General features: G+C 57.7%; 1 protein-coding gene across 3 annotated transcripts in view; it reads left to right on the top strand.

Moving 5' to 3' along the window:
- Nucleotides 1-23,336, top strand: part of LTBP4 (latent transforming growth factor beta binding protein 4) — a 25,978-nt gene extending 2,642 nt beyond the window's left edge. The window contains exons 1-30 of one of the 3 annotated variants that reach the window (XM_040252653.1): nt 43-311; nt 3,714-3,905; nt 4,060-4,307; nt 4,384-4,486; nt 4,841-4,915; nt 5,011-5,133; nt 5,651-5,815; nt 6,998-7,147; nt 7,273-7,380; nt 7,952-8,083; nt 8,169-8,294; nt 9,074-9,199; nt 9,717-9,959; nt 10,678-10,803; nt 10,892-11,011; nt 11,855-11,983; nt 12,204-12,329; nt 12,622-12,744; nt 12,983-13,114; nt 14,261-14,392; nt 14,472-14,597; nt 16,228-16,374; nt 17,169-17,435; nt 17,747-17,818; nt 18,093-18,221; nt 18,430-18,576; nt 19,566-19,718; nt 20,683-21,063; nt 21,453-21,605; nt 22,920-23,328. In XM_040252653.1, the coding sequence (XP_040108587.1) occupies nt 62-311; nt 3,714-3,905; nt 4,060-4,307; nt 4,384-4,486; nt 4,841-4,915; nt 5,011-5,133; nt 5,651-5,815; nt 6,998-7,147; nt 7,273-7,380; nt 7,952-8,083; nt 8,169-8,294; nt 9,074-9,199; nt 9,717-9,959; nt 10,678-10,803; nt 10,892-11,011; nt 11,855-11,983; nt 12,204-12,329; nt 12,622-12,744; nt 12,983-13,114; nt 14,261-14,392; nt 14,472-14,597; nt 16,228-16,374; nt 17,169-17,435; nt 17,747-17,818; nt 18,093-18,221; nt 18,430-18,576; nt 19,566-19,718; nt 20,683-21,063; nt 21,453-21,605; nt 22,920-23,074 (4,659 nt within the window). In that variant the 5' untranslated portion in view covers nt 43-61 and the 3' untranslated portion in view covers nt 23,075-23,328. Of the gene's footprint in view, nt 1-42; nt 312-3,713; nt 3,906-4,059; nt 4,308-4,383; nt 4,487-4,840; nt 4,916-5,010; nt 5,134-5,650; nt 5,816-6,997; nt 7,148-7,272; nt 7,381-7,951; nt 8,084-8,168; nt 8,295-9,073; nt 9,200-9,716; nt 9,960-10,677; nt 10,804-10,891; nt 11,012-11,854; nt 11,984-12,203; nt 12,330-12,621; nt 12,745-12,982; nt 13,115-14,260; nt 14,393-14,471; nt 14,598-16,227; nt 16,375-17,168; nt 17,436-17,746; nt 17,819-18,092; nt 18,222-18,429; nt 18,577-19,565; nt 19,719-20,682; nt 21,064-21,452; nt 21,606-22,919 lie in introns of those variants that run through there. The other 2 variants (XM_040252651.1, XM_040252654.1) reach the window with 2 other exon arrangements.
- Nucleotides 23,337-23,610: the final 274 nt, after the last annotated feature.

Genomic DNA, 23,610 nt, shown 5'->3' with positions numbered 1-23,610 from the left:
GCGCGGCCGGGCCCCTCGGGCGGGCTGGGGCGGCGGCGCGGCGGAGCGCGGCGCTGCAGCCATGGCGGGCGGCGCGCGGCTGCTCTGGGTGTCGCTATTGGTGCTGCTGGCGCTGCTCCGGCCGCAGCCCGGGCTAGGTCGACCCCGAGAGCGCCTCCGCGTGCGCTTCACCCCGGCCGTGTGCGGCCTGAGCTGCGTCCATGGGCCCACCGGCCCCCGCTGCACCCCAACCTGCGCGCCCCGCAACACCACCAGCGTGGACAGCGGCGCGCCCGGCGGGGCGGCCCCGGGGGGACCCGGCTTCCGCGCCTGTGAGTGCGGGGTGGTGGTCCCGAGGGAGGGATTCCCGGGGGGAGGTGGAGGATCCCTGGGGATGAGGGAGACAGTCCCCAGGAAGAGGGATCCCAGATTCCTTGTGCCAGAGTTCTGGGGGATCCCCGGCTTATTTGAGGAAGAGAGCCTCAAATTCCTGGCTTTTGGGGTTGGATCCTGAGAGTCCTGATTCTGCAAGCAGTGAGGGTTCTCAGGGACCTGTGGTGTCCCATGTGAGGCGACGGGGGCTGACTTTCTTGCCTTTGAGTCAAAGTGGGGAATCTCAGAATTGAGGGGCTCTAGAACTTGGGGGAAAGGGGTCTGAATCCTGCGACTGTGAGCAGGGGTCCCCAGAGTCCAAGGGAGAGTTCCAGGGCCTTGAGAAGCGGTTTTCCGTTTCTGCTTCTTTGGGTGGGAGGCATTAGGAAAGTCTAGGATGGGAGTGCCTGTGAGGAGGGGGTTTGGGGTGTGGAAAGTCGATCCTGAGAGCTGAGAGGAAAGGTGTTCATAGGAGGGTCTCTGCAAGACCCCGAGTTGCAAGGGTCGCACGTGGAAGAGCAATCCAACAGGCGGTCTGGGGGGAAAGGCGCCCCCTGGGGGGCAGAGGGGACAGGAGGGTCTGCGCACCAGGCTCCTCTAGAGATGGAGAGCCCTCGTGGGGGCGGGGGGAGTCAGGTGAGGTAGGGGTAGTGGGCCACCTGTTGGCTCCAGGGCGTGGTGGTGGGTGGGCTCTCAGAGTCTGGGCCTACCTGCCCCGAGTCCCAGAGGCCCTCTGGAGTGGGGAGTGGGGGCCCCTGGCGCCGAGAACTCGCCCAGCCTGGCCCCCGGCCAACCCAGCCCTGGCCGGCGTGAGCTCATCTCTCGCCGGAGCCCCCGCCCGCTGCCACTCCCTCTCTCCACCCCTTCCTCCCTCTTTCCCTCACTCCCTCCCGGCCCAGCCTCAACGGGCCTGTGCCAGGCGCCGTGCCCAGGCGGGTGCCAAGCCCCTGGAGGCGCAAGCAGGGGACTGCGAGGGGCGGGGGGGGGGGGCGGTGGCTGACCTCGGGAGGACCTCGATGTCCTCAGCTCCTCAACCCTCCAGGGGTGTTGCCTGTGCCCATCTAGCGGCCCGCCCTGGGTGTGGGAGCCCTCAGGGAGCTGGGTGGGGGTGGGGGTGGGCTACATTCAGGACAAGAGAAGACAAAGCAGTGTCTTTGATGGCTCGGAAATGCCCCCTCCCCCGATCGCTGCCCCCCAACAGAGACTTCCGATTTTGGAAACTTTATTCTTAGTTAAGCCTTTCCTAAGCCTGCCACTTAATTAAGGACCCCTCTTAGAGCACCCTGGAGTCCTGGCCTGAGCCCCCTAACTAGGGGAGCCGAGAATCTCTGCCCTCAATCCCCATGCCCCTCCGCACCGCTATCAACAGACTCCAGAGACCAGCCCCTTCAGTGAAGTTCCCGCCCATTCTTCTGATGTAATCGCCCCAAACTGCACCCCTCACCAGAGAACTCTAGTTTTGTCCCTCAGCTACTCCTCCCCACTTCCAGGGGAAACCCCAGATTACAAAGGCTGTACAGTGATAACTACTCTAGCTGAATTCCCTTCCTGAAAAAGTTTCCCGTTTTCTTCTATTTCCAACTGAATCCCGTCAGAGATCCCTGATTGCTGGGTATCCAAGTCCTCTCCCAGCTGACACCCTCCCCCAGAAACTTCTGATCCCTCTATTTTCAGAGAAACCCAAAGTTGGTCTTGATCAGCTGATTCTCCCAAGAGCACTCCAGATACTGTGCTCCCCTCAAGCAGCCATTAATCTAAAGACTGGGGTACCTTATCCCTTAGCTGAGAGGGAAGCAGGTATTCCACAATATCTTAGAATCTTCCCAGACAGCTGAGGCTCTCATGTGCTGGAAAGAACTCCACTACTCCATCTCTGCCTTGCTCTGAGCACCCTCAAATTGGCCGTTCCTTCTAAGTCACCAGAGTCCTGTTAGTAGGTAACTCTTCCCAAAAGGACTAAAGAGGTTCCTTCTGCCTCCGTTTCCTCTGGGATCGGCTCCCTTTCTGTTCCAGAAACCTCCTGAGGTCTTCGAACGGCGGAGTGCTGCCTTCTAACTGATCTCCCAGGAGTCCAATCTCTGTACCCTTATAAGTTGAGGGGGCTCCCTCTATGTTTTCCTGTCTCCAGTGTGTGGCTCAGAATCCCACACACGCCTTTCTGGACGGCCCCGGCCGCCTGCCCCCTTCTTCCCCTCCGCACAGCTGTCTCCAGCTGTTCTCGGCAGCCCCAGGGGAGAAAGGGAGGGGGTGCCCTCGCAGGATGTGTCCGGCCTTCTTTGGCTCAGCGGGCCCGGGGCTCCCCCAAGGGTCCAGAACGAGGAGCCGCCGCCCTGCCCCCGCCGCACCCCTCTCTTTGTTTACCCCGCCGCACAGCTGGCAGTGCCCCGCCCCAAGGTGGCCCGAGGCCCAACGAGGACGCGCACAGGGGAGAGCAAGCGCGTTCCCGCTGGCCCCGCCCCGGGGCTACCGGAGGCGGGAAGTCAGAGCTGGAACAGGGGAGCTGGAGCCGGAGGGGAGGTGGGCGGACACAAAGCGCGGGGATGTGGGGCTAGGACGCGCAGACAGCGGGGAGGTGGGATGAGAGGAGCGCGGGCGAGCGAGCCAGGGCAAACTAACGTGAGGAAGGGAAGGTGAGTGGGACTAAACGCAGCAGGTTAGACGCCTCGATGGGCGGGGTTTGCAATCCTTAGGGTAGAAGAACGCGATGTGGGCGGGGCGCATAGAAGTGAGAGGCGGGGACGGGGCGGGGAGAAACGTACAGCATGTGGGCGGAGCTTGAACCTGCCCCACGGGGTGCAAACGTGCCTAGAATGGTAAGGAGACAGAGTTGCGAGCACGGGATGGTGCCAAGGAGTGACTGAAGTGTAGTTTTAGTCAATGGAAGTGACAAGCGCTGGGTCTAACGGGGCTGGAACAGCAAAAGATGGGCAGGACTAAATGCGAAGGCGCGAGTTAGAGCGGGCGTGACTGAGCCTATAGGTGGGGCCAACACTATCTGGGCGGAGCTAGTAAGCCTCGGACTCTGCCGGAAAGTGGGACTTGAGAGGGAGGGCGGGGCGATATGAAAGTGAAGGAGGAGCTTGGGGGCGTGGCGAGAGGACTCAGAGGGCGGGGCTACACCTCCAGGGGCTGGACCCAGCCGATGCCAGTGGCCAGGGTTAGTGAGATGACGCAAGACGACTCAAGGCTGAACGACTTAGAACTGAGTGATACCTTTGACGGTGTAGTTATAACGTTAGGGGTTGAGCTAGTGAGGGGGGTGTAGTTATAACTTTAGGGGCTGAACTAAGCGAGGGTGCTGTCGTCCCAAGGGAGGCTGCAAGGAGGGTTGCCGACCCTGAGTGTCCTCGCTCTCTCTCCAGTCCTGTGTCCCTTGATCTGTCACAATGGAGGAGTGTGCGTGAAGCCTGATCGCTGCCTCTGTCCCCCGGACTTCGCTGGCAAGTTCTGCCAGTTGCATTCATCGGGCGCCCGACCCCCGGCCCCGGCCATGCCAGGCTTCACCCGCTCTGTGTACACCATGCCGCTGGCCAACCACCGCGATGATGAACATGGTGAGGAGAGTGCTGCCAGAGTTCCCTCCGTACCCTCCACCACCTCGTCGTTCCTCTGACTCCCATGTTTCCTTCTTTCTCCTGAGTACCCTTCTCCATCGCTCCCTTTTCCTGCATTCCTACTCGCACTTTGCCCCGCGGTGCCTCTCTCCAGGCGTAGCGTCTATGGTGAGCGTCCACGTGGAGCACCCGCAGGAGGCGTCGGTGGTGGTGCACCAGGTGGAGCGTGTGTCCGGCCCTTGGGAGGAGGCGGATGCCGAAGCAGTGGCGCGGGCGGAGGCGGCGGCACGGTCGGAGGCGGCAGCGCCCTACACAGTGCTGGCACAGAGCGCGCCGCGCGAGGACGGCTACTCGGACGCCTCGGGCTTCGGTTACTGCTTTCGGGAGCTGCGCGGAGGCGAAGTGAGAGGAGGCCTGTGGGGAGGGGCCCGGAGCGTGCCACCGCGCGGGGGCGCGCTCACCTTACACTTCCCCACAGTGTGCGTCCCCGCTGCCTGGGCTCCGGACGCAGGAGGTGTGCTGCCGAGGGGCCGGCTTGGCCTGGGGCGTTCACGACTGTCAGTCGTGCTCGGAGCTCCTGGGTAAGCCCCAGGATGTCCCCAAGGTGCTCGGAGCTGGGGAGGACTGAGAACCCTGCCGCTCCCTGTACTCTGCCCGTAGATGTACCCTTACACGAATTCTAGCCACGCCTATCCCGTTGTGGAAATCCTTTCCAGTCTAGACCCACCCATACCAGCTGGGACCATCCAGCCCACTTTCTGACTTTGGCTAGCTACCCTGTTCTTACCCGACCTTCACGCCATTCGCCAACCTAAGGCTGACCTTGCGCTCAAACCACACTCAGCACCTTTTAGTTCCTGCCACCCCATTTTCGACCCCGCCCACTCCATTCTCGCTCCTCTCGCCCCTGGCCCACCCCTCTCCTCTCTCCACAGGTAACACCCACCAGGGGGGCGCCCCAGATGGGCCGTGTCCAACTGGCTTTGAAAGGGTTAATGGGTCCTGCGAAGGTGAGCTGGGGCAGGGGTGGGAAGAGCTCGGGTCTAGGGAAGGGGCTGGCAGGGAGCTTGCTCTGATGCCTCTGGGATCACCCCATTCCTCGTAGATGTGGATGAGTGCGCGACTGGCGGGCGGTGCCAGCACGGAGAGTGTGCAAACACGCATGGCGGGTACACTTGCGTTTGTCCCGACGGCTTTCTGCTCGACTCGTCCCGCAGCAGCTGCATCTGTGAGCCGCCGGGGTCTGAGGCTGGTCCCGCGTCCACCCTATCCTCATGGCCGAGCATCCCTGGATCTAATTCCCTTAGACCACACCCTCCCAGATCCTCCCAGATTCCCTGGTCCGTCCCTACCAACCCCCTGCCCCGCCCAGTCATTCGTACCTCCCCTTCCGCACATCTCAGACTCTCTGGAGCTTCTTTGGCTCCTCTAAGAACCCCTCAAACCTTTTGAACTCAGATCTCCAGACTTTGATCAGCTCCTCTCAAGCCCCGACATTTCCTCATCTCTCGCGCTACTTCTTCAGATCCCGAGATCCTTTCCAAACCCCCTTTCTCCCCAAGCCCAGAACCCTTCTCAGTCCTCTAGGCCCCCCCGCCCCAGCTCTTCTTCACTCTCTCAGAGATTTCCCAGATGCCCTTCACACCCACCGAGCTCTCCTTGGGACCATTTCCCTACCTTCCAGATCCCCTAGACCACTACACTGCCAACCCTTCCCTGAAGAATTTCCTCCCCCACCTCCCCAGCCCAACACGTGATCTCAGAGGCCAAGGGGCCCTGCTTCCGCGTGCTTCGAGATGGCGGCTGCTCGCTGCCCATTCTACGCAACATCACCAAACAGATCTGCTGCTGCAGCCGTGTAGGCAAAGCCTGGGGCCGGGGTTGTCAGCTTTGCCCACCTTTCGGCTCAGGTGAGTGCCTCCTACCTGCCTTTCTCTAGCTTTTTTTTTTTTTTTTTTTTTTTGCTTTCTTTCTCTCTGTTCGACTCTGCAACCCCTTAGATTGTAGCCCGCCAGGCTTCTCTGTCCATGGAATTTCCCAGGCAAGAATACTGGAGTGGATTGCCATTTCCTACTCCAGGGGCTTTTCCCGACCCAGGGATCGAACCCGCGTCTCTTGTATCTCCTTCATTGGTAAAGTGGATTCTTTACCACTTGGGCCACCTTGGAAGCTTGCCTCTCTTTCAGTTCAGTTCATTTCAGTTCAGTCGCTCAGTCGTGTCCGACTCTTTGCGACCCCGTGGACTGCAGCACACCAGGCCTCCCTGTCCATCACCAACTCCCGGAGTTTACTCAAACTCATGTCCATTGAGTCGGTGATGCCATCCAGCTATCTATCTTGTCTTCCCCTTCTCCTCCCGCCTTCAATCTTTCCCGCCTTTCTTCAGAGTTGACGCAAATAGGCCTTCTAGGCTCCGCCCCCAGACTCTCCAATCAAGTTAGACCCTAGTCTTGGCCACACCCCCGGCCTTTGAGACAACCTATCATCAGACTGGACTCCGCCTGGGTTCCCACCCCACCTTGGGCCACACCCACACCTGAGGCCCGAGACCTTGAAGTTAGGCTGTGTCCCACGAGTGTCACCCCCAGCCTCAACCTCTCATAGCCCTTGAGATAGACTGCTTTCCCAACCTTGTCTCGAGGCTTGGCCACGTCCCCAGCTTCTGAGACACTGCCTTCTATCTAACTTCAGCTTTGGGCCCTTCCCAAGACACACCCCTCTCTGAGACACCTCCCTGGCAATCTTTTTCTGCATAAAACCAGACCCCACAACGGACCTGATTGCTTCTTGGTTTGTCCCTGTAGACACCAAACCAGACTCCGCTTTCAACTCCTGTCCCTGCCATCATCCCAAAGAGAGAAAAACATTCTTGGTTCCACCCTTAGCTTCTGAGATATCCCATACTTTGCCAGGGTACCACCCCATCTCAGCATCCAAACCAAACCCCTAACACACCCCCAGGCCAAGCCTTCCCCATGATCAAGTCCAGACCCTCAACCCTCTCTTCTCTTTCTCCTTCACCTCCCTTCCCTCTCATTCCCCCTACTCTCTTGCCCTTTCTCTGCCCATCTTTCTCCCTTTTCTGTTACCAGAGGGTTTTCGGGAGATCTGCCCAGCCGGCCCTGGCTACCATTACTCTGCCTCCGACCTCCGCTACAACACCAGACCCTTGGGCCAGGAACCACCCCGAGTGTCCCTCAGCCAGCCCCGTGCCCCACCCTCCACTTCTCGACCACCCTCAGGTAAGCTGGTTTCTGGAGGAGGGGGTGTTGTCTCCAAGGGGCTGCCCCAGGCTCACCAAAAAAAGGGGAGATGTTTAGGGACACCCAAATCAAGGTCTTCAATGCTAACAACCCTTCTTTACCAGGCTTTCTGCCCACTCATCGCCCAGAACCTCGGCCTGAGCCCTGGCCAGGCGCTGAGCTTCCCCTGCCCAGCATCCCTGCCTGGACTGGTCCTGAGATCCCTGAATCAGGTGTGGTAGAGGAAAGTGAGGGCATTGATGGGGGGTATTACAGGCAAGAATTCCAGGGAGGGAGGCTCCACCGTGAAGATTCTAGAATAGAACAAATAGGGATGTGACAGCCAGAGGAGTTAAGAAATGGGTGGGAAAAGATCAAGGTTTGCTGGGTGGGATGGTGTTTACACCAGGGGCTGGAGTCAGACAGGCCTGGGTGCAAGTTCTCTGTCATTACTGTGAGGATTAAACAACCTGTCTGTGAAGTATCTAGGAGATAGTAAGTGCTCACTTAATGTGAGACAAGTGATTTTCGTGGAGGACACTAAGAACATATTTCAGGCAGAGGACGGGAGAGTAAAGTAAAATATTAAAAAATGGAGACTTTGGGGTGGCAGTATGGGAGGATTCAGGCAGAAGATCTGATGAGAACATCGCCATGATAGAAAAGGGCATCAGAGGGAGAAGACTGGGTTTGAGGAGGGACACCCAGGAGGGTGTTTTAGGTAGAGGATCTGAGGGAATTGTACTGGGGTGAAAGGGACGAGATTCAGACATGGGGGAACCCTGTCTCATTGGGCCCCCGCAGGTCCCTCTGCAGGCGAGTGTCAGCGCAATCCCCAGGTCTGCGGCCGCGGACGGTGCATCCCCCGGCCCAGTGGCTACACCTGCGCGTGCGACTCCGGTTTCCGGCTCAGTCCGCAGGGCACACACTGCATCGGTGAGCCAGGCTGACGGGGGAGGATGGAGGCGGGACGGGAGGCTGAACGGTGTCACCTCCTGACCAGGCCCTTCTGTACCCTCAGACGTGGACGAATGTCGCCGCGTTCCCACGCCTTGTGCTCCCGGGCGCTGCGAAAACACGCCAGGCAGCTTCCGTTGCGTGTGCGGGCCGGGCTTCCGCGCCGGCCCGCGGGGTACGGAGTGTCTGGGTGAGAAATCCAAGCCCCACCCCAGCTGGGGTCTCGCTCCAGCTCTTCCTCTGGAGCAGTCCCCGCCCTCGCACGCTTTCCCACGTCCCTTCAGCCCAACTACTGCCTTGGCCTAGCCCCGGGCCCCGTCTCCAGTCTCCAGACCGATTCCGGCCCCACCACTGCCTCTTTCGCGACCTGCCCGCCCTTCCGGTCGGGGCGGGTCCCTGCCTTCTACTGCCTGGCCTTCTCTATGGCGCTGGGTCCTGGCCCCGCCCTTCCACTGGCCCCGCCCCCGTATAACCCTGCCCCTTCTATGTTCCAGACTAGTGCCTGCCCTCTCCAAGGCCCGTCCCCTGACCCTCATCTGCTGTAACCCACCTCCTCACCGTGATTTCCGCCCTGTCACACCATTGCCCCATCCCCAATCCACCCCTTGCCCCCTCCTGCCTTCCCTTTTCTGGGTCTGCAAAGCTGCCCTTCCTGCCCTTGCCTTACCCAGTCCCTGCTGCTGCTCCCCAAATTGATTCACGATTGATCTCACGATTCCCCTCTCTGCCTCTGCCCAAGCTGGTTCCCCAACTCAGGTCCTGTCCTCTCCTCTGAAGCTCCGCCGCAGCCTTAAACCGACCCACTCCGAGCCCCTCTGCCGTCCCTGGCTCCCGCTTCAGCCTGGCCCCTGCCCCAGCTTGACTCCGCCCCTGCTGTCCCCGGGCCCCCCCACCCCCGCCAAGCCGTCTGGGGGAGAGGAGGAGGCGGAGTGTCTGCCCCAGCCCCAGCCACCCTGTTTGTGCCCGCAGACGTGGACGAGTGCCACCGCGTGCCGCCACCGTGTGACCGTGGGCGCTGCGAGAACACGCCAGGCAGCTTCCTGTGCGTGTGCCCCGCGGGGTACCAGGCTGCACCCCACGGAGCCAGCTGCCAGGGTGAGGGACTGGGCATGTAGCGGGGAAGGGAAGAACAGCAGCGGTGCAGGATGCTGAGACGGAGCCAGGAGGCAGAGGGAGGCTGATTGATTCGAGACAGAGGCCAGGCTCTGAGAACCAGACGGGCAGCCTGGTTGGGGACGGAGAGGCCAAGTGATGGAAAACAGAAAGGCTGAGTCATGGAGGTTGGAGAAACAGAGGGAGGGGGTGGAGATGAAAGGCTAGAGTTATGAAGGACAGAGTTTAAGGAGGCCCGCTGATATGGACTAGAAAGACACAGTTCTAGGAAGCAGACAAGCAGCTTCATAGGGATTGAAAAAATAGAGGCATAGAGGATGGAGGTAGGATGATGAGGGATAGGATGGCAGAGTGATGAGGATGGAGAGCCCGGGGATTAGGACAGGGTGGCAGGATGGTGCAGGGTGAAAGGTCAGAACGATGGAGGTCAGAGAGGCAGAATAGAGTATGGGGGGAGGGGCATAAGGGAGGTATGACCTGCGTCCCTTGTTCTGAGCAGATGTAGATGAATGTATCCAGAGCCCGGGCCTGTGTGGCCGAGGGGTCTGTGAGAACCTGCCTGGCTCTTTCCGCTGTGTGTGCCCGGCTGGCTTCCGGGGCTCAGCGTGTGAAGAAGACGTGGATGAATGCGCCCAGGAGCCACCGCCCTGCGGGCCTGGCCGCTGTGACAACACAGTGGGCTCCTTTCACTGTGCCTGCCCTGCTGGCTTCCGCTCCCGAGGGCCTGGGGCGCCCTGCCAAGGTGAGGGGGCCAGGTCTAAAGTCACTCCACAGCCCCCCCTTTGCTGTGGGGACCAGAGAGAGACAGGTTTGGGGTGGGGGGGAGCAGCAGAGAGGCAGAGGGATGCGATTCAGTGGAGGAGGACAGGGACAGAGCTGGGGAAAATGAGGGGGTGGGAGGGTCTGGCTCCAGAGTCTTTCCCCCTTTCTCCAAATGTGAGGGTGCTCTCCAGTCCTCCCCCCTTTCTTGGATGAGGCTCTTGTGCTTGTGGGCTTCCCCACTGGCGCAGCGGTAAAGCACACACCTGCAGTGCAGGAGGTCATGTACAACGCAGAAGACACAGTTTCGACCCCTGGGTTGGGAAGATCCCTTGGAGAAGGAAATGGCAATCCACTCCAGAGTGTTCTTGCCCATGAACAGAGGAGTCTGGTGGGTTACAGTCTATGGGGTCACAAGAGTCAGGCACAACTTAGCGACTCAACCACCACCTTGTGCGTGTGGGAACTCTCAGGAACAGACAGGGCTGAGTCACGGAAGGCATCATGTGGGAGGTGGTGTCCTGGCCACTTCATGGCAGTTGGAGAGACCATTAATGGGGAAGCAATGATCTGTCCTTCTGGCAGGAGGGGGCAGCCTGAGCAAGGTCCAGGGCACTGCCTCCAGAATGGAATGTTGGGGGGGTGGTGATGGTAGGGGGTCCAGGCCCCTTCTTCAGCCCCACTGGCCTCCTCTGCCCCAGATGTGGACGAGTGTGCCCGTAGACCCCCGCCCTGCGCCTATGGCCGGTGTGAGAACACGGAAGGTGGCTTTCAGTGCGTCTGCCCCACAGGCTTCCAGCCCAATGCTGCCGGCTCTGAGTGCGAGGGTGAGGCCGGGGAGGGAGGGAGGAATGTGGATGGATGAGGGGGGCACTGGACCACTACTTCAAAGCCACACTCTTGTCTGCTCCCCAGATGTGGACGAGTGTGAGAACCACCTGGCATGTCCTGGGCAGGAGTGTGTGAACTCACCCGGATCCTTCCAGTGCAGAGCCTGTCCTGCTGGTCACCACCTGCACCATGGCCGATGTACTGGTAAGATCAGGCCCTGGGTGTGACCTTGGACCTGCGTGCGTCATGACTCCTGACTGAGATCATGATCCCTGACCTGAACTGCAGCCTTTTAACCTGGATCTCAGTCCTCTTACCTGGACCGCAACCCCCAGAGTATGACTGCAATTCTTGACCTAGACTTGACCCCCGATCAGAGTGCAGTTTCTGATCTGGACCATGACCCTTGGCTGTGAATGTGACTTCTGCCTCTGTGATCAATGTCCTTCAACTTGACTGTGACATTTGACCTTAGCTGTGAACACTGCTGATAACCCTGGGACCCCAACCCTGGTAGCAGTTGTGCCCCTCCTGTCCTCTGGTCCTGTATTCGACCTGTGACCCCTAATCTCGACTGTGACACCTGGTCTAACCATAACTACCAGTCATAACCCTGACCATAACCCCTGACTCTGTGTGATGCTTGATTCTGTCTTTTCACTTCCCCTGCCCTTTCTCAGGGTCCCTTCTCTGGGACCTGATTGGGTTCATGATCCTGGATCCCAACCCCTGACCAGAGACTCGGACCCCTGACTCATCAGAATGGCACCCAATTATCCTGCTTTATAATACCTGACCCCTTACCCTAACTAATGTCTGACTCCTGTCCCAGTCCCTTCACCTGCCCCTAGGATCCTGGCACAGGGAGTTCCCAGAAACCCAGCCACAGGATCCCCCGAAGATGGTGCCCAGGATTAGGGAGCCCTGGTCCTTACCTCCCTGGACTCTTTACCTCACGTCCAACCCAAGACACTTCCCATCATTTCTTTCTGACCCTCATCCATGTGTCCCTAAGCAAAACCTCCTCTGAAATCCCCATTCCTGCAGATGTGGACGAATGCAGTTCGGGCGCCTCCTGCGGGCCCCATGGCCACTGCACTAATACCGAAGGCTCCTTCCACTGCAGCTGCGAGCCAGGCTACCGGGCGCCAGCTGGTCGGCCCGGGCCCTGCGCAGGTGGGCTGGGTGGGGAAAGGGCTGGACAGCCTGGGAGTGGGCCCTGGATTCCTGGGCAAAGCCTGGTGGGGAGGTGGGAGCTGGACTAAGGGACTGTACAGGTGGAATTTAGAAACTGGCCGTCTGGGGCGTGGCTTGCGAGTAGGGTCGCTGCTTTGTAGGCGGGGCTCGGGCCCTGGGGACGGGTCTGGTGACCCAGTCTGAACTCTGGGTACCCTAGACGTGAACGAGTGCCTAGAGGGAGACTTTTGCTTCCCCCACGGCGAATGCCTCAACACCGACGGCTCCTTCGCCTGTACTTGTGCCCCCGGCTACCGGCCCGGACCCCGCGGAGCCTCTTGCCTCGGTCGGTACCCAGGCCGGGCCTGAACCGGGAAAGGGTGGGAAAAGGGAGGGGCGGAGTTGGAGAGGAAAGGGGGAAAGGGCGGAGTCTGGATAAACTGGGCAGTGAATGGAAAGGCTCGAGCCAAGCTCTTCGGGGAGGTGGGGCTTGCAGAAAAGGGAGGGGCCTAAGGCAGGTAGGGGAAGGCGTTAGAGTCTCGGAGCCATAGGGGCGGGGAAAAGGCAGTGGAGGGGCGTGGTCTGGAATGTCAGGCAGAGAAGGAGACTGGCTTGCGGTTGCCGACACTGTCCCGCAGACGTGGACGAATGCAGCGAGGAGGATCTCTGCCAGAGCGGCATCTGTACCAACACCGACGGCTCTTTCGAGTGCATCTGTCCTCCGGGACATCGCGCCGGCCCAGACCTCGCCTCCTGTCTCGGTGCGAGGCCCCGCCCTGGCCAGACCCCTCTCTCCTCTGCCTCCTGGTCTCCCCTATTTGTCTCCCTTTCTGCCTCCCCTCTGCTGCTTCCTCCTTCCCCCTTTCCTGCGTCTCCCGCCTCCCCCTTCTAATTCTGCTCTCCCCTCCTTGACTCCCCAACCTGTTCTACTTTCCCTCCTTGCCCCCCTTCTTCCCCCGCGCCGCTTCCCTCATCTGACAGCCCCGCCTCCTCCCTCAGACATTGATGAATGTCGGGAGCGGGGCCCGGCCTTGTGCGGGTCCCAGCGTTGTGAAAATTCCCCGGGCTCCTACCGCTGTGTCCGAGACTGCGACCCCGGCTACCACGCAGGCCCCGAGGGCACCTGTGACGGTGAGACCACTGCCCCCGCCTCCACGAAGAGCTTTCTTGATGACCAAGGAGGGCTCCAGGCTTCACTTAACTCTCTCCCCATCGGTGGTGCAAACAAGCTACTAGTGTGTCCTTACATTGTCTGTAGTGGGGAGACAGGAAGCTGAGGGAAGACACTTCTATCAGGAAACAGACCAGACCTCGCTTCCAGAAGCAGCACAGCTTTGGGGGTAGGGGGGATGGTGTGCAGGTCCACATTTTGTGGAACAGATGAAATGACTGGGAACTGCCTTGCATTCTTGGGTTGCCAGACCCCTGATTCATGGAAACCTAGTTTCATGGACCTCATTCACTAATTTCACAAGAATTCTTTAAGCCCTACCGTGTGGGACACTGGCAGCAGAAGAGGCAATAAGTCCAACAAAATCCCTGCCCATGGGACTTCCCTGGTGGGTTAGACTCTGCGGTCCCAGTGCAGGAGGCCTGGGTTCGAGCTGTGGTCAGGGAACTAGATCCCACATGCTGCAGCTAAAGATCCCACTTGCCACAACTGAAGACCCAGCACAGCCAAAAGAAAACAAACAAACAAATCTCTGTTCTCATGGAGCTGATGTTCCAGGGGGGAGAGACAGACAGTAAATATGTAAATAACTCTGATTCATTCAGCAAATGATTTAGGGGCACCTACACCTGGGGATAGAGTGAGGAACAGGACAGACACAAACCCCTGCCAACGTGGAGCTTGGATTCTAGGGAGGTGACAGTCTGCATGCTAATAAATACATGGATATAAGAAGCTTAAGAAGGAAAGTAAAGCAGGATAAATGGACAGAGAGGACAGGTTAGATAAGGGTGGGGGGGCTGGTTAGGGCGGCTGGACCTAGACTCTGGAGTGAAGCAAGAGAGGGAGCCATGCAGATAGCTGAGGGGAGAGTGTTCCTGACAAAGGGAACACCAAGTGCAAAGGTCCTGAGGTGGGGTCACGTTTAGGCTATTTGAGAAATGGTAATGAGGCCTTGCCTGCCTTAAGAGGTATCAATGCTTGTTGGTCAGACTCCAGATTCAGAGACCTCTCAGGCATAGGAACTGGAAGCAGCACCAAGAACCTGTGAAATCAGGCCTGTGACTCCCCTGTCTTTCCCCTACGCCCTCCCCATGCTTTTGCAGACATAGATGAGTGCCAGGAATATGGCCCAGCGATTTGTGGAGCCCAGCGCTGTGAGAATACCCCTGGCTCCTACCGCTGCACGCCAGCCTGTGACCCTGGCTACCAGCCCACGCCAGGGGGTGGATGCCAGGGTGCGTGTCCGTGGGGCCATGGGTGAGAGGCAGAGGGGATAGAAGTTCCAGCCTCTGCCTGACTGTCTGGTGGTTGCAGATGTTGACGAATGCCGGAACCGGTCCTTCTGTGGGGCCCATGCCGTGTGCCAGAACCTGCCTGGCTCCTTCCAGTGCCTCTGTGACCAGGGCTACGAGGGGGCACGGGACGGGCGTCACTGCGTGGGTACGGGGCTCCTGGGGGAGGGTGGGGCCAGCGGGTGGGGAAGAGGCTGGTCAAGCCCTGATCCTCTCCATAGATCTGAGTGCATGTAACCTTTAGGGGTATGGAATTTAGACCTTGGAATAGAAGATTATCTTCATGTCAGTCAGGAGTCCCTGTTAACTCAGATTTTATCTGGGGTGTGCTTTAAAAATTCATGCATAAGGGAGTAGAAGTGCAGTAACCTTAAGTGTATGTAAACATTCCCCCCCGCCCCCGCCCCACAAACATTTACAAAAAAATGTTTGGCAGCACATGGGACCTTAGTTCCCCAACCAGGGACTGAAACCCTGTCCCCCACATTGGAACGCAGAGTCTTAACCACCGGGCTGCCAGGGAAGTCTGCCAACATTTTATGAGAAAATTTTCTAAACATATGGCAAGTTAACAGGCCTGTAGAGTGAATCTCTCTTTCATGCATTGGAGAAGGAAATGGCAACCCACTCCAGTGTTCTTGCCTGGAGAATCTCAGGGACAGGGGAGCCTGGTGGGCTGCCGTCTATGGGGTCGCACAGAGTCGGACATGACTGAAACGACTTAGCAGCAGCAGCAGCAGAGTGAATCTCTGCACAGCCATGACCTGCATTCTGTTATCATTATACTTGTTTCCTCACGTCTCTCCATTAATCCACCTAATTTTTTGGAGAGATTTAAAATTAAATTGCAGGCATCACTATGCTACTGCTACTGCTAAGTCACTTCAGTCGTGTCCGACTCTGTGTGACCCCATAGACGGCAGCCCGCCAGGCTTCCCCGTCCCTGGGATTCTCCAGGCAAGAATACTGGAGTGGGTTGCCATTTCCTTCTCCAATGCATGAAAGTGAAAAGTGAAAGTGAAGTCGCTTAGTCGTGTCTGACTCTTATCGACCCCATGGACTGCAGCCCACCAGGCTCCTCCATCCATGGGATTTTCCAGGCAAGGGTACTGGATGGGGTGCCATTGCCTTCTCCGAGGCATCACTATATCACTCCCCAAAATTTTTCATGCATAATGCATGTCATTAACCAGAGATCAATATGTGTTCACAGATATTTTTGAGGTTCAACTTACATACAGTGCAATGGATGATTCTTAATTATACATTCTCTTAGTTTTGACAAATATGAACAAATCAGGCATCATTTCTTTAAAAGGAATCAAAACTGTGAAGTTCAGGGAAATATTTGAACTTCGGGGATATGTGAATATAGGAATTGTAATGAGGCTAGCTGTCTCCCAGCTCTGCTATCCTCTACTGCATTTATCTTCGGGCAGATTCTTTTCACAATGACGAAAGTCGCACCTCTGGCTGACATCCTCAGCTTGCCATCCCTAGCTACAGAGGAAGGCTCTGCGTATTTCTAGAACAAGTCCCAGGACTGGCTTTGATTGGCCCAGCTGGGTCACTGCCTGTCTTTGACCCAGAGAAATGCATCAATCTGCTTGACCTACTCAAAACACATGGGTTGAAAAATGGAGGAGCAGATGACTCCCATGGGGAAATCAGGGTTTGTCACTGGAACATAAGTAGAGGATGGGATCTGAGCCATTAAATACTTCAAAGCTCAGTTTACCACCATTAACTCCCTCTTCCCTCTTGTCTCCTGCTCACAGATGTGAATGAATGTGAGACGCTACAGGGCGTGTGTGGAGCTGCCCTGTGTGAGAATGTGGAAGGCTCCTTCCTCTGTGTCTGCCCCAACAGTCCTGAGGAGTTTGACCCTATGACTGGGCGCTGTGTTCCCCCTCGGACCTCTGCTGGTGAGACTGAGATCAAAGTCTATTTAACTGATGGCTGCTGGCCCCACAGGAAAGTAATGGGATCTAACCATTCCTGACGTGGACAGCTGCAATCAGTTAGATGCTGTTGTTTTAAACAACAAAAAACTGCAAAACACAGGAGTTAACCTACGTGTGGGACTCAGTGTCAGGAGAAGTAGATCCTGGTTCTGACTTGACCAGATTCCTCCATTCAACAAATGTTCACGGTGTTTAGGCCCTTTTCTGGGCACTGGGAACACAGTAGTGACCAGAAAACCACCCTGTCTTCAAGGGGCTCACAATCCAGTGGGGGCAGATAGCAATATAGCCTGACAGTAATAATCTAGAGAAATCAGGGCTGTGATGGAGGCAAGGGCCATGGGGTAGTAGGGAGGAGAGGGCAGGTGAGCGAGGGGCTTGAGCGGTTCCACGTGGACAGGTTGTGGGGCTGCCTAGGTCGGGGAGCAGTGTCTAGGCCTAGGTCTGGGTTTGAGTATGAAGATTCCCAGGCCGGTTTGGGATGTGTTGATTTAGGAGGCCTCCAGGAGGCCAGGGAAATGCCCTCTTCTCTGACCTGAACTGCAGGTGGGATGAGGGGCCAGATGCTTGGGAGAGGGAGATAAGGAGGCAAGAGGTACAGAAAGGAGAAGAGGCAAGAATGGAAGAGACCATGGCCGACGGATGGTGAGGGGTGTGGAGCCTGGTTCTGCCACACGGGGGCCTCAGTTTCCCCGTCCATAACAGAGGGGCTGGAGGCTCAGTCCGCACTGGGCTAAAGCCCCTTGTCTCCCCAGGTACGTTCCCAGGCCCACAGCCCCATGCACCTGCCAGCCCCAGTCTGCCGGCCAGGCCTCCGCCCCCACCCCCGCCCCGCCGGCCCAGCCCACCCAGGCAGGGCCCTCTGAGCAGTGGGCGCCGGGAGTGCTACTTTGACACCGCGGCTCCGGATGCCTGTGACAACATCCTGGCCCGGAACGTGACATGGCAGGAGTGCTGCTGCACCGTGGGCGAGGGCTGGGGCAGCGGCTGCCGCATCCAGCAGTGCCCGAGCACCGAGACAGGTGGGCATGGGCCTCGGGGTGCACGCAGGGCTGAGGGTTTGGGTAGAAATAGGTGGACATGGGACTGGGCTGGGACAGGGGACACACTTGGACAAGGGGCAGAAGTGCTGGTATTGCATGGGCAAGGGTGACTTGCCAGCCAGGTGGGCATCAGGCTGAGAGGTGGATACAAATAGGCACAGGGGCTGAAGTCTTGGGCAGTGAAGGGCAGGCATGGGGCAAGAGTAAGCACTGAGGCAAGTGGGCACAAGCAGGCCCAAGGCAGGGGCTAGGGCCAGGGTGTGCAGGCTCAGCCTTGTCTCTGTGTGCAGCTGAGTACCAGTCATTGTGCCCCCATGGCCGGGGCTACCTGGCGCCCAGCGGAGATCTGAGCCTCAGGAGAGGTAAGGCCCACCTACCCTCAGCCTCCAGCCCAGCTGGGTCTCACCCGGTCTCTGTTTTCTTCATCTCTATCTCATCTTGTTTCTCTGTCTTTCTCCTTCCCACCCCTATCTTCTGACTCTCTTGTCTCTGGTTCTTTGTCACCATCTCTTTCTCCTTCTCTTTCCTGATCCTGCCCTGCAGCCACACACTCCCCTCCCCCGATCCAGCCCATCCCACAACCTGGCCCTCCCCCATCTCTGGTGAGGCACGTGCCTCTGATCGTCTTTCCCGCAGACGTGGACGAGTGCCAGCTCTTCCGAGATCAGGTGTGCAAGAGCGGCGTGTGCGTGAACACAGCCCCGGGCTACTCGTGTTATTGCAGCAACGGCTACTACTATCACGCCCAGCGACTGGAGTGCATCGGTGAGTCCCCCCACCTCCACCATCACCACCACCCTCGCCTGGGACTCTTTCCAACCCTTGGTCACGCCAGCGCCTCTCTGGAATGTGATCACCACCAGCAGGAAGTCGTTCCTGAAGTCTAGACTCCATTTATCAGATTGTCAATGCACTGGCGAAACGGCAAAGGGGAGGAGGCTACTTCTTAATCACTCCCTCCATGCCTCCCTAGATAATGACGAGTGCGCGGACGAGGAGCCAGCTTGTGAGGGTGGCCGCTGCGTCAACACTATCGGCTCTTATCACTGCACTTGCGAGGCCCCACTTGTGCTGGACGGCTCGCGGCGCCGCTGCGTCTCCAACGAGAGCCAGAGCCTTGGTAAAGTCTTCCCGCGCCCCGCCCCGTCGATTATCACGCCCCAGTCCCGCCCACGCCGTCCAGCCCCTCTTAACCTCCGCTCAGCCTCCTGCCTACACCCGGGCCACGCCCCTCGCGCGTGGCTCGGTCACGCCCCTTAACGCCCCATTTAGCCTCTGGTCTTGGCTTTTTTGACTCCCAGAACTGGAGGCCAGCTGGCGTGGTTAAGGACGAAGGTTTCAGAGGAACCTCCCAGCCACTTGCTGGGCCCCTGTACGCAAGCACGTTTGCTTATTCCCTCTTGGACCCCCACAGCTTGCTTTCAGCGCATTGGGTAGATTGGCAGTAGCCCCTACCTTAGAGGGTGGTCCTAAAGAATTCTGTTTTCAAGAACAGAAGGAGGACCTGGTCTCACTAAGTGCTAAAAGCATGCTTTCTGTTATCTCCCTGTGTGTCTCTGTCTCTGCACCTCTCTGTGAGTTTCTGTCTTTGGGCTTTTCTCTAAATTTCTGACCCTCTCTGTATCTGTCTTTGCTTTTAGGTCTTTCTCGCTGCACCTTTGCTTTCCTGTGTTTCTGACTGAATCTCTGACTCTTTTGACGTGTTTTTCTTTATTTCTTTGGGTCCTTTCTCTCTTTTTGCCCATTGACCCAGATTCTCTTCTCCTCTTGCTTATTGTTCCTACAACATCCTCCCACATTCTTAAGACGTCATTCAAACAACAGTGATCAGAGCGGAAAAGCAACTGCCCTGGGGTCACAGAGCCTTCCAGAGGCCAGACTTGGATAGATTCCTCCTCTCCAGACCCTGTCTCCCTCCTATTTGATAACTTCATGCCAGGCCAAGCCCTCTACTTACCTGGAGCTACTTCAGAGGACTTCACGAAGCCACATCACAGCTGATGAGGACTGAATGATAGGGAGGGGCTGGCTGGGCTGAAGGAGACTGAGCAATTTGGGAGGTCTTGAGTGTCTTCTTCCTGCCTTGATGCATGCTGTCTCTGCCCTCAGATGACAATCTGGGAGTGTGCTGGCAGGAAGTGGGGGCTGACCTCGTGTGCAGTCGCCCTCGGCTGGATCGCCAGGCCACCTACACAGAATGCTGCTGCCTCTATGGCGAGGCCTGGGGCATGGACTGTGCCCTCTGCCCTGCACAGGACTCAGGTACCGCCACCTGCCTGGGCCACACTCAGAGATTCTGCCCCTCAGGCTCCAAATCCAGTCCTCAGACTCCCAGTCTTAGACCTCAGGATGCCCCCAAACTCAGCCCCTCAGACCCCTATGTCCCAGCCCATTCCTAAATCTTGATTTCTTAGGCCCCAAGTCACAACCCAAAGACCTCCAAGCCTCAACCACAGAAAACCCAAGGCCTGACTCAGCAAGTGTCATAGTTCCAGTTCCATAGGGCCCTGAGGTCTGGGCTCTCAGACCCTCAACCCCTAGTCTCTGGAACCCCAAGACAGCCCATGAGACCCCCTCCCCCAAAGCCTGGACCTTTATAACTCAAATGCCAGTTGCTCAGATCCTGCCATCCTGGCCCCCAGACTCTGGTCATAGCTCACAAACCTCCAAGTTCCACTGGCTTGGATATTCACATCCAAGTGCCTAAGAGGCCAGCCCACAGCAACAGAGATCCCCCATGCTTTGTCTCTTAAAAGCCCAGAGTCCCCCATTTCTCAGCCCTTGTGAAACCAGTGCCCGCCCCAGGTCCTTGGTCCTCTGACTTCCAGGTCCCATGGCTCAGATCCACTCCCATGCATCCTGACCCCTCAGATCCCTGATACTTGCCAGTCCTAAAACACCTCCATCCTATCTTCATAGGCCCCTAGCCCCAGATCTCATGGGTCCCCAAATTCCATCACTTGGATCCTGACTTCTAGCTTTAGTCCTCAGTACTCCTGACCTCAGTGCCTTGGAATCCCAGCCTCAGTCCTCAGACCTTCAGTCCTGGCTCCAGAACCCCTGATCCCAACCCTGCAACCCCAACCGGCTCCTTTGACACCCCTCTAATGCCTCAGCCCAAACCCCTCCCACCCTCTCCTCCAGGCTCCTCTTCCCTGAGGGGGGACATAAATAGCTGGTGCAGGGGAAGCCTGAGCTGATTGTTAGGCTTGGCTCCCATTTGCAGATGACTTTGAGGCCCTGTGCAACGTGCTGCGCCCCCCTGCATATGGACCCCCGCGGCCAGGTGGCTTTGGACTCCCCTACGAGTATGGCCCAGACCTAGGTCCACCTTACCAGGGCCTTCCCTATGGGCCTGAATTGTACCCACCACCTGTCCTACCGTATGACCCCTACCCACCCCCACCTGGGCCCTTCGCCCGACGGGAGGCCCCCTACGGGACGCCACCCTTCGACATGCCCGACTTTGAGGACGATGGTGGCCCCTACGGTGAATCCGAGGCTCCTGCTCCATCTGGCCCGGGCACCCGCTGGCGCTACCGGTCCCGTGACACCCGTGGCTCCTTCCCAGAGCCTGAGGAGTCGCCTGAAGGTGGAAGCTATGCTGGTGAGTATTGAGGCCTGAGTGATGAGCGCTAAGATGAGGACCAAGTGTACAGAGATGGAGATAGGGAAGGGAAGGAGGGAGGGACGGGGAGAGACAGAGATAGAAACAAAGAGAAGTCGAGGGGAGACACAGGCTCAGATTGACAGGAAAACAGAGATATTGTTGGGGAGAGCGACAGAGAGCAGAGATGAAGAGGAACAGAGCCATCTCGGTAGATGAACCGAGAAAACGATGAGGACAGAGGGAAAAGCTAGAGAGAACAGAGCAACGTAAACATCCTGGCCCCACAGCGCCACCCACAGCCATGGAGCGGGATGGACAATTTAGAAGGGGACCCAGGGAATCAGGGCAGGGCCGCACTTGAACTCGAATCCCCACATTCTCCGCAGGCGCCCAGGCTGGGCGCTACGAGGGACTGGAGGCGGAGGAGTGCGGGATCCTGGATGGCTGCGCCCACGGCCGCTGCGTGCGCGTCCCCGAGGGCTTCACCTGCGACTGCTTCGACGGCTACCGCCTGGACATGACTCGCATGTCCTGCGTTGGTGAGGGGGTGGGCCAGGGCCAGCATCGAGGGGTTGGAGATAGGGTGGAAAACCTTTACTAGCGGTGAGTAATCAGGATCGTCAGGAAGACCAGCCAAACGGCTAGGCAGGGGAACAGAAAGAAATTCTTGCTCAGGGATGGGGCATGCCTGAAGGAGAGGTCAGGTTGTGAGGAAAGCTAGGTTGTGACCACAGGACCAGGGCTGGGCTTGAAGCTGGATGGAGAGAATAGAATCCTGCAGGCGTGCTTGCTAAGGACTCCCAGGGCTACTTTGAGCCATTTGCTTGACTTCTTTGAAGAACCTTCAGTTTTCCCATCTGTAAAATGGGAATATGAATCATGTCTGCCTAGTTTAGACAGCAGGAAAGCAGAGTGGTTACAAGCTAGGACTCTGGGGCAGTTGGATAGACCTCAGGGTCTGTCCAGCAGCGTGATATGTGATCTCAGACAGGTCACTGTCCCTTGCTCAGTTTTTCCCATCTGAAGAATAAGCATATTTTACAGAACCCATTTCACAGAGCCAAGAACATCGATTTGCAACGACAGTGAGGCCTTTGTGTAAACCAAAGCTCAGCGAAGAGAACTGACTTCCCCAAAGACTCAGGACTAAGAAACAGCAGGGAGCTGGGCACTCAGTCTTTGCCAGCTGGTCTGAGAACTTACTGGGCTTTTTGGTGACACTGGGCCAGGGGCTTCCCCATGCTGAGGCTCAGTTTGCCCAGTACCTACCTCATAGGGTTATTAGGAGGATAGTTAATACAGGTGATATGCTCAAAACAATGTCTGGCATTTGTGGTTGTTGGTATCATCATCAGTATTGTTTTCCTATCAAAACCCCAGTGTCCTAGGGGGCTACCATACCCATCTCACAGAACACAAAGCTGAAGTGCAGAGAGGTTAAGTCACCTGTCCAGCTCACACAGCCAACAGTCTCCACTCCAACAGGAGACTCAGCATCCACAACCCTCAGGGGCCAGGGAGGCGGGTTCCTGGGTCCCCAGCCCTGAATGCTGCTGCTGTTGCTGCTAAGTCGCTTCAGTTGTGTCCGACTCTGTGCGACCCCATAGGTGGCAGCCCATCAGGTTCCCCCATCCCTGGGATTCTCCAGGCAAGAACACTGGAGTGGGTTGCCATTTCCTTCTCCAATGCATGAAAGAAAAAGTGAAAGTGAAGTCGCTCAGTCGTGTTCGACTCTGTGCGACCCCATGGACTGCAGCCTACCAGGCTCCTCCATCCATGGGATTTTCCAGGCGAGAGTACTGCAGTGGGGTGCCATTGCCCTGAATAGCACTCCTGGTATCCCCTCTCCCCAGACATCAACGAGTGTGACGAGGCTGAGGCAGCCGCCCCGCTCTGTGTCAACGCCCGCTGCGTCAACACCGATGGCTCGTTCCGCTGTATCTGCCGCCCAGGATTCGCACCCTCACACGAGCCGCATCACTGCACGCCCGCCAGACCCCGGGCCTGAGTGAGTCCCCAGCAGCCCTGGGCCGCCCACTCCGCGCCTGCGCACGCGGGGTCCCTGCTGCGCAACCCTGCCACCCACCCGCTTGCGCGCATGCGCACAGCGATGCCGGATCCGGCGGAGAGGAGGGTCAGTGGGACAGATGGACGGAAGGAGCAGCCTTCCTACCGACGCCGCGGGCCCAGGCTTAGCCCACGGTCCCCTTCACATTCCTGCTCCTTTTTATAAAAAATGTTCAATTAAAAAACACCTATTTTGTACCTTCCGCCTCTGTCTGCCTGATGTTTCTCAAAGTTTGGCTCCAGAATTTGTTATTTGAGCCACTAAATTACGTCTTCTCCCCATTCCTGCTTCTTCATTCCTGCGCCTCCGTCCCTTGCTCTATCTCTGCCTCCTTTGGTTCCTGCTTTTCTCCTGTGTCTGTTTCTTTGTCTCTGTCTTCTGGCTCTTGTCTTTCTGCTTCTTTTCTCTGCCTAATTCTCCGTGTTTCTGTGTCTTTCTCTTTCCCTCTCTGTTTCATTTTCTCTAATCTCGAGGTC

Source organism: Oryx dammah, unplaced genomic scaffold, assembly GCF_014754425.2.
Source record: "Oryx dammah isolate SB20612 unplaced genomic scaffold, SCBI_Odam_1.1 HiC_scaffold_13, whole genome shotgun sequence".
In the NCBI taxonomy this organism is placed as follows: Eukaryota; Metazoa; Chordata; class Mammalia; order Artiodactyla; family Bovidae; genus Oryx; species Oryx dammah.
This window is presented reverse-complemented; position numbering and strand designations above follow the sequence as displayed.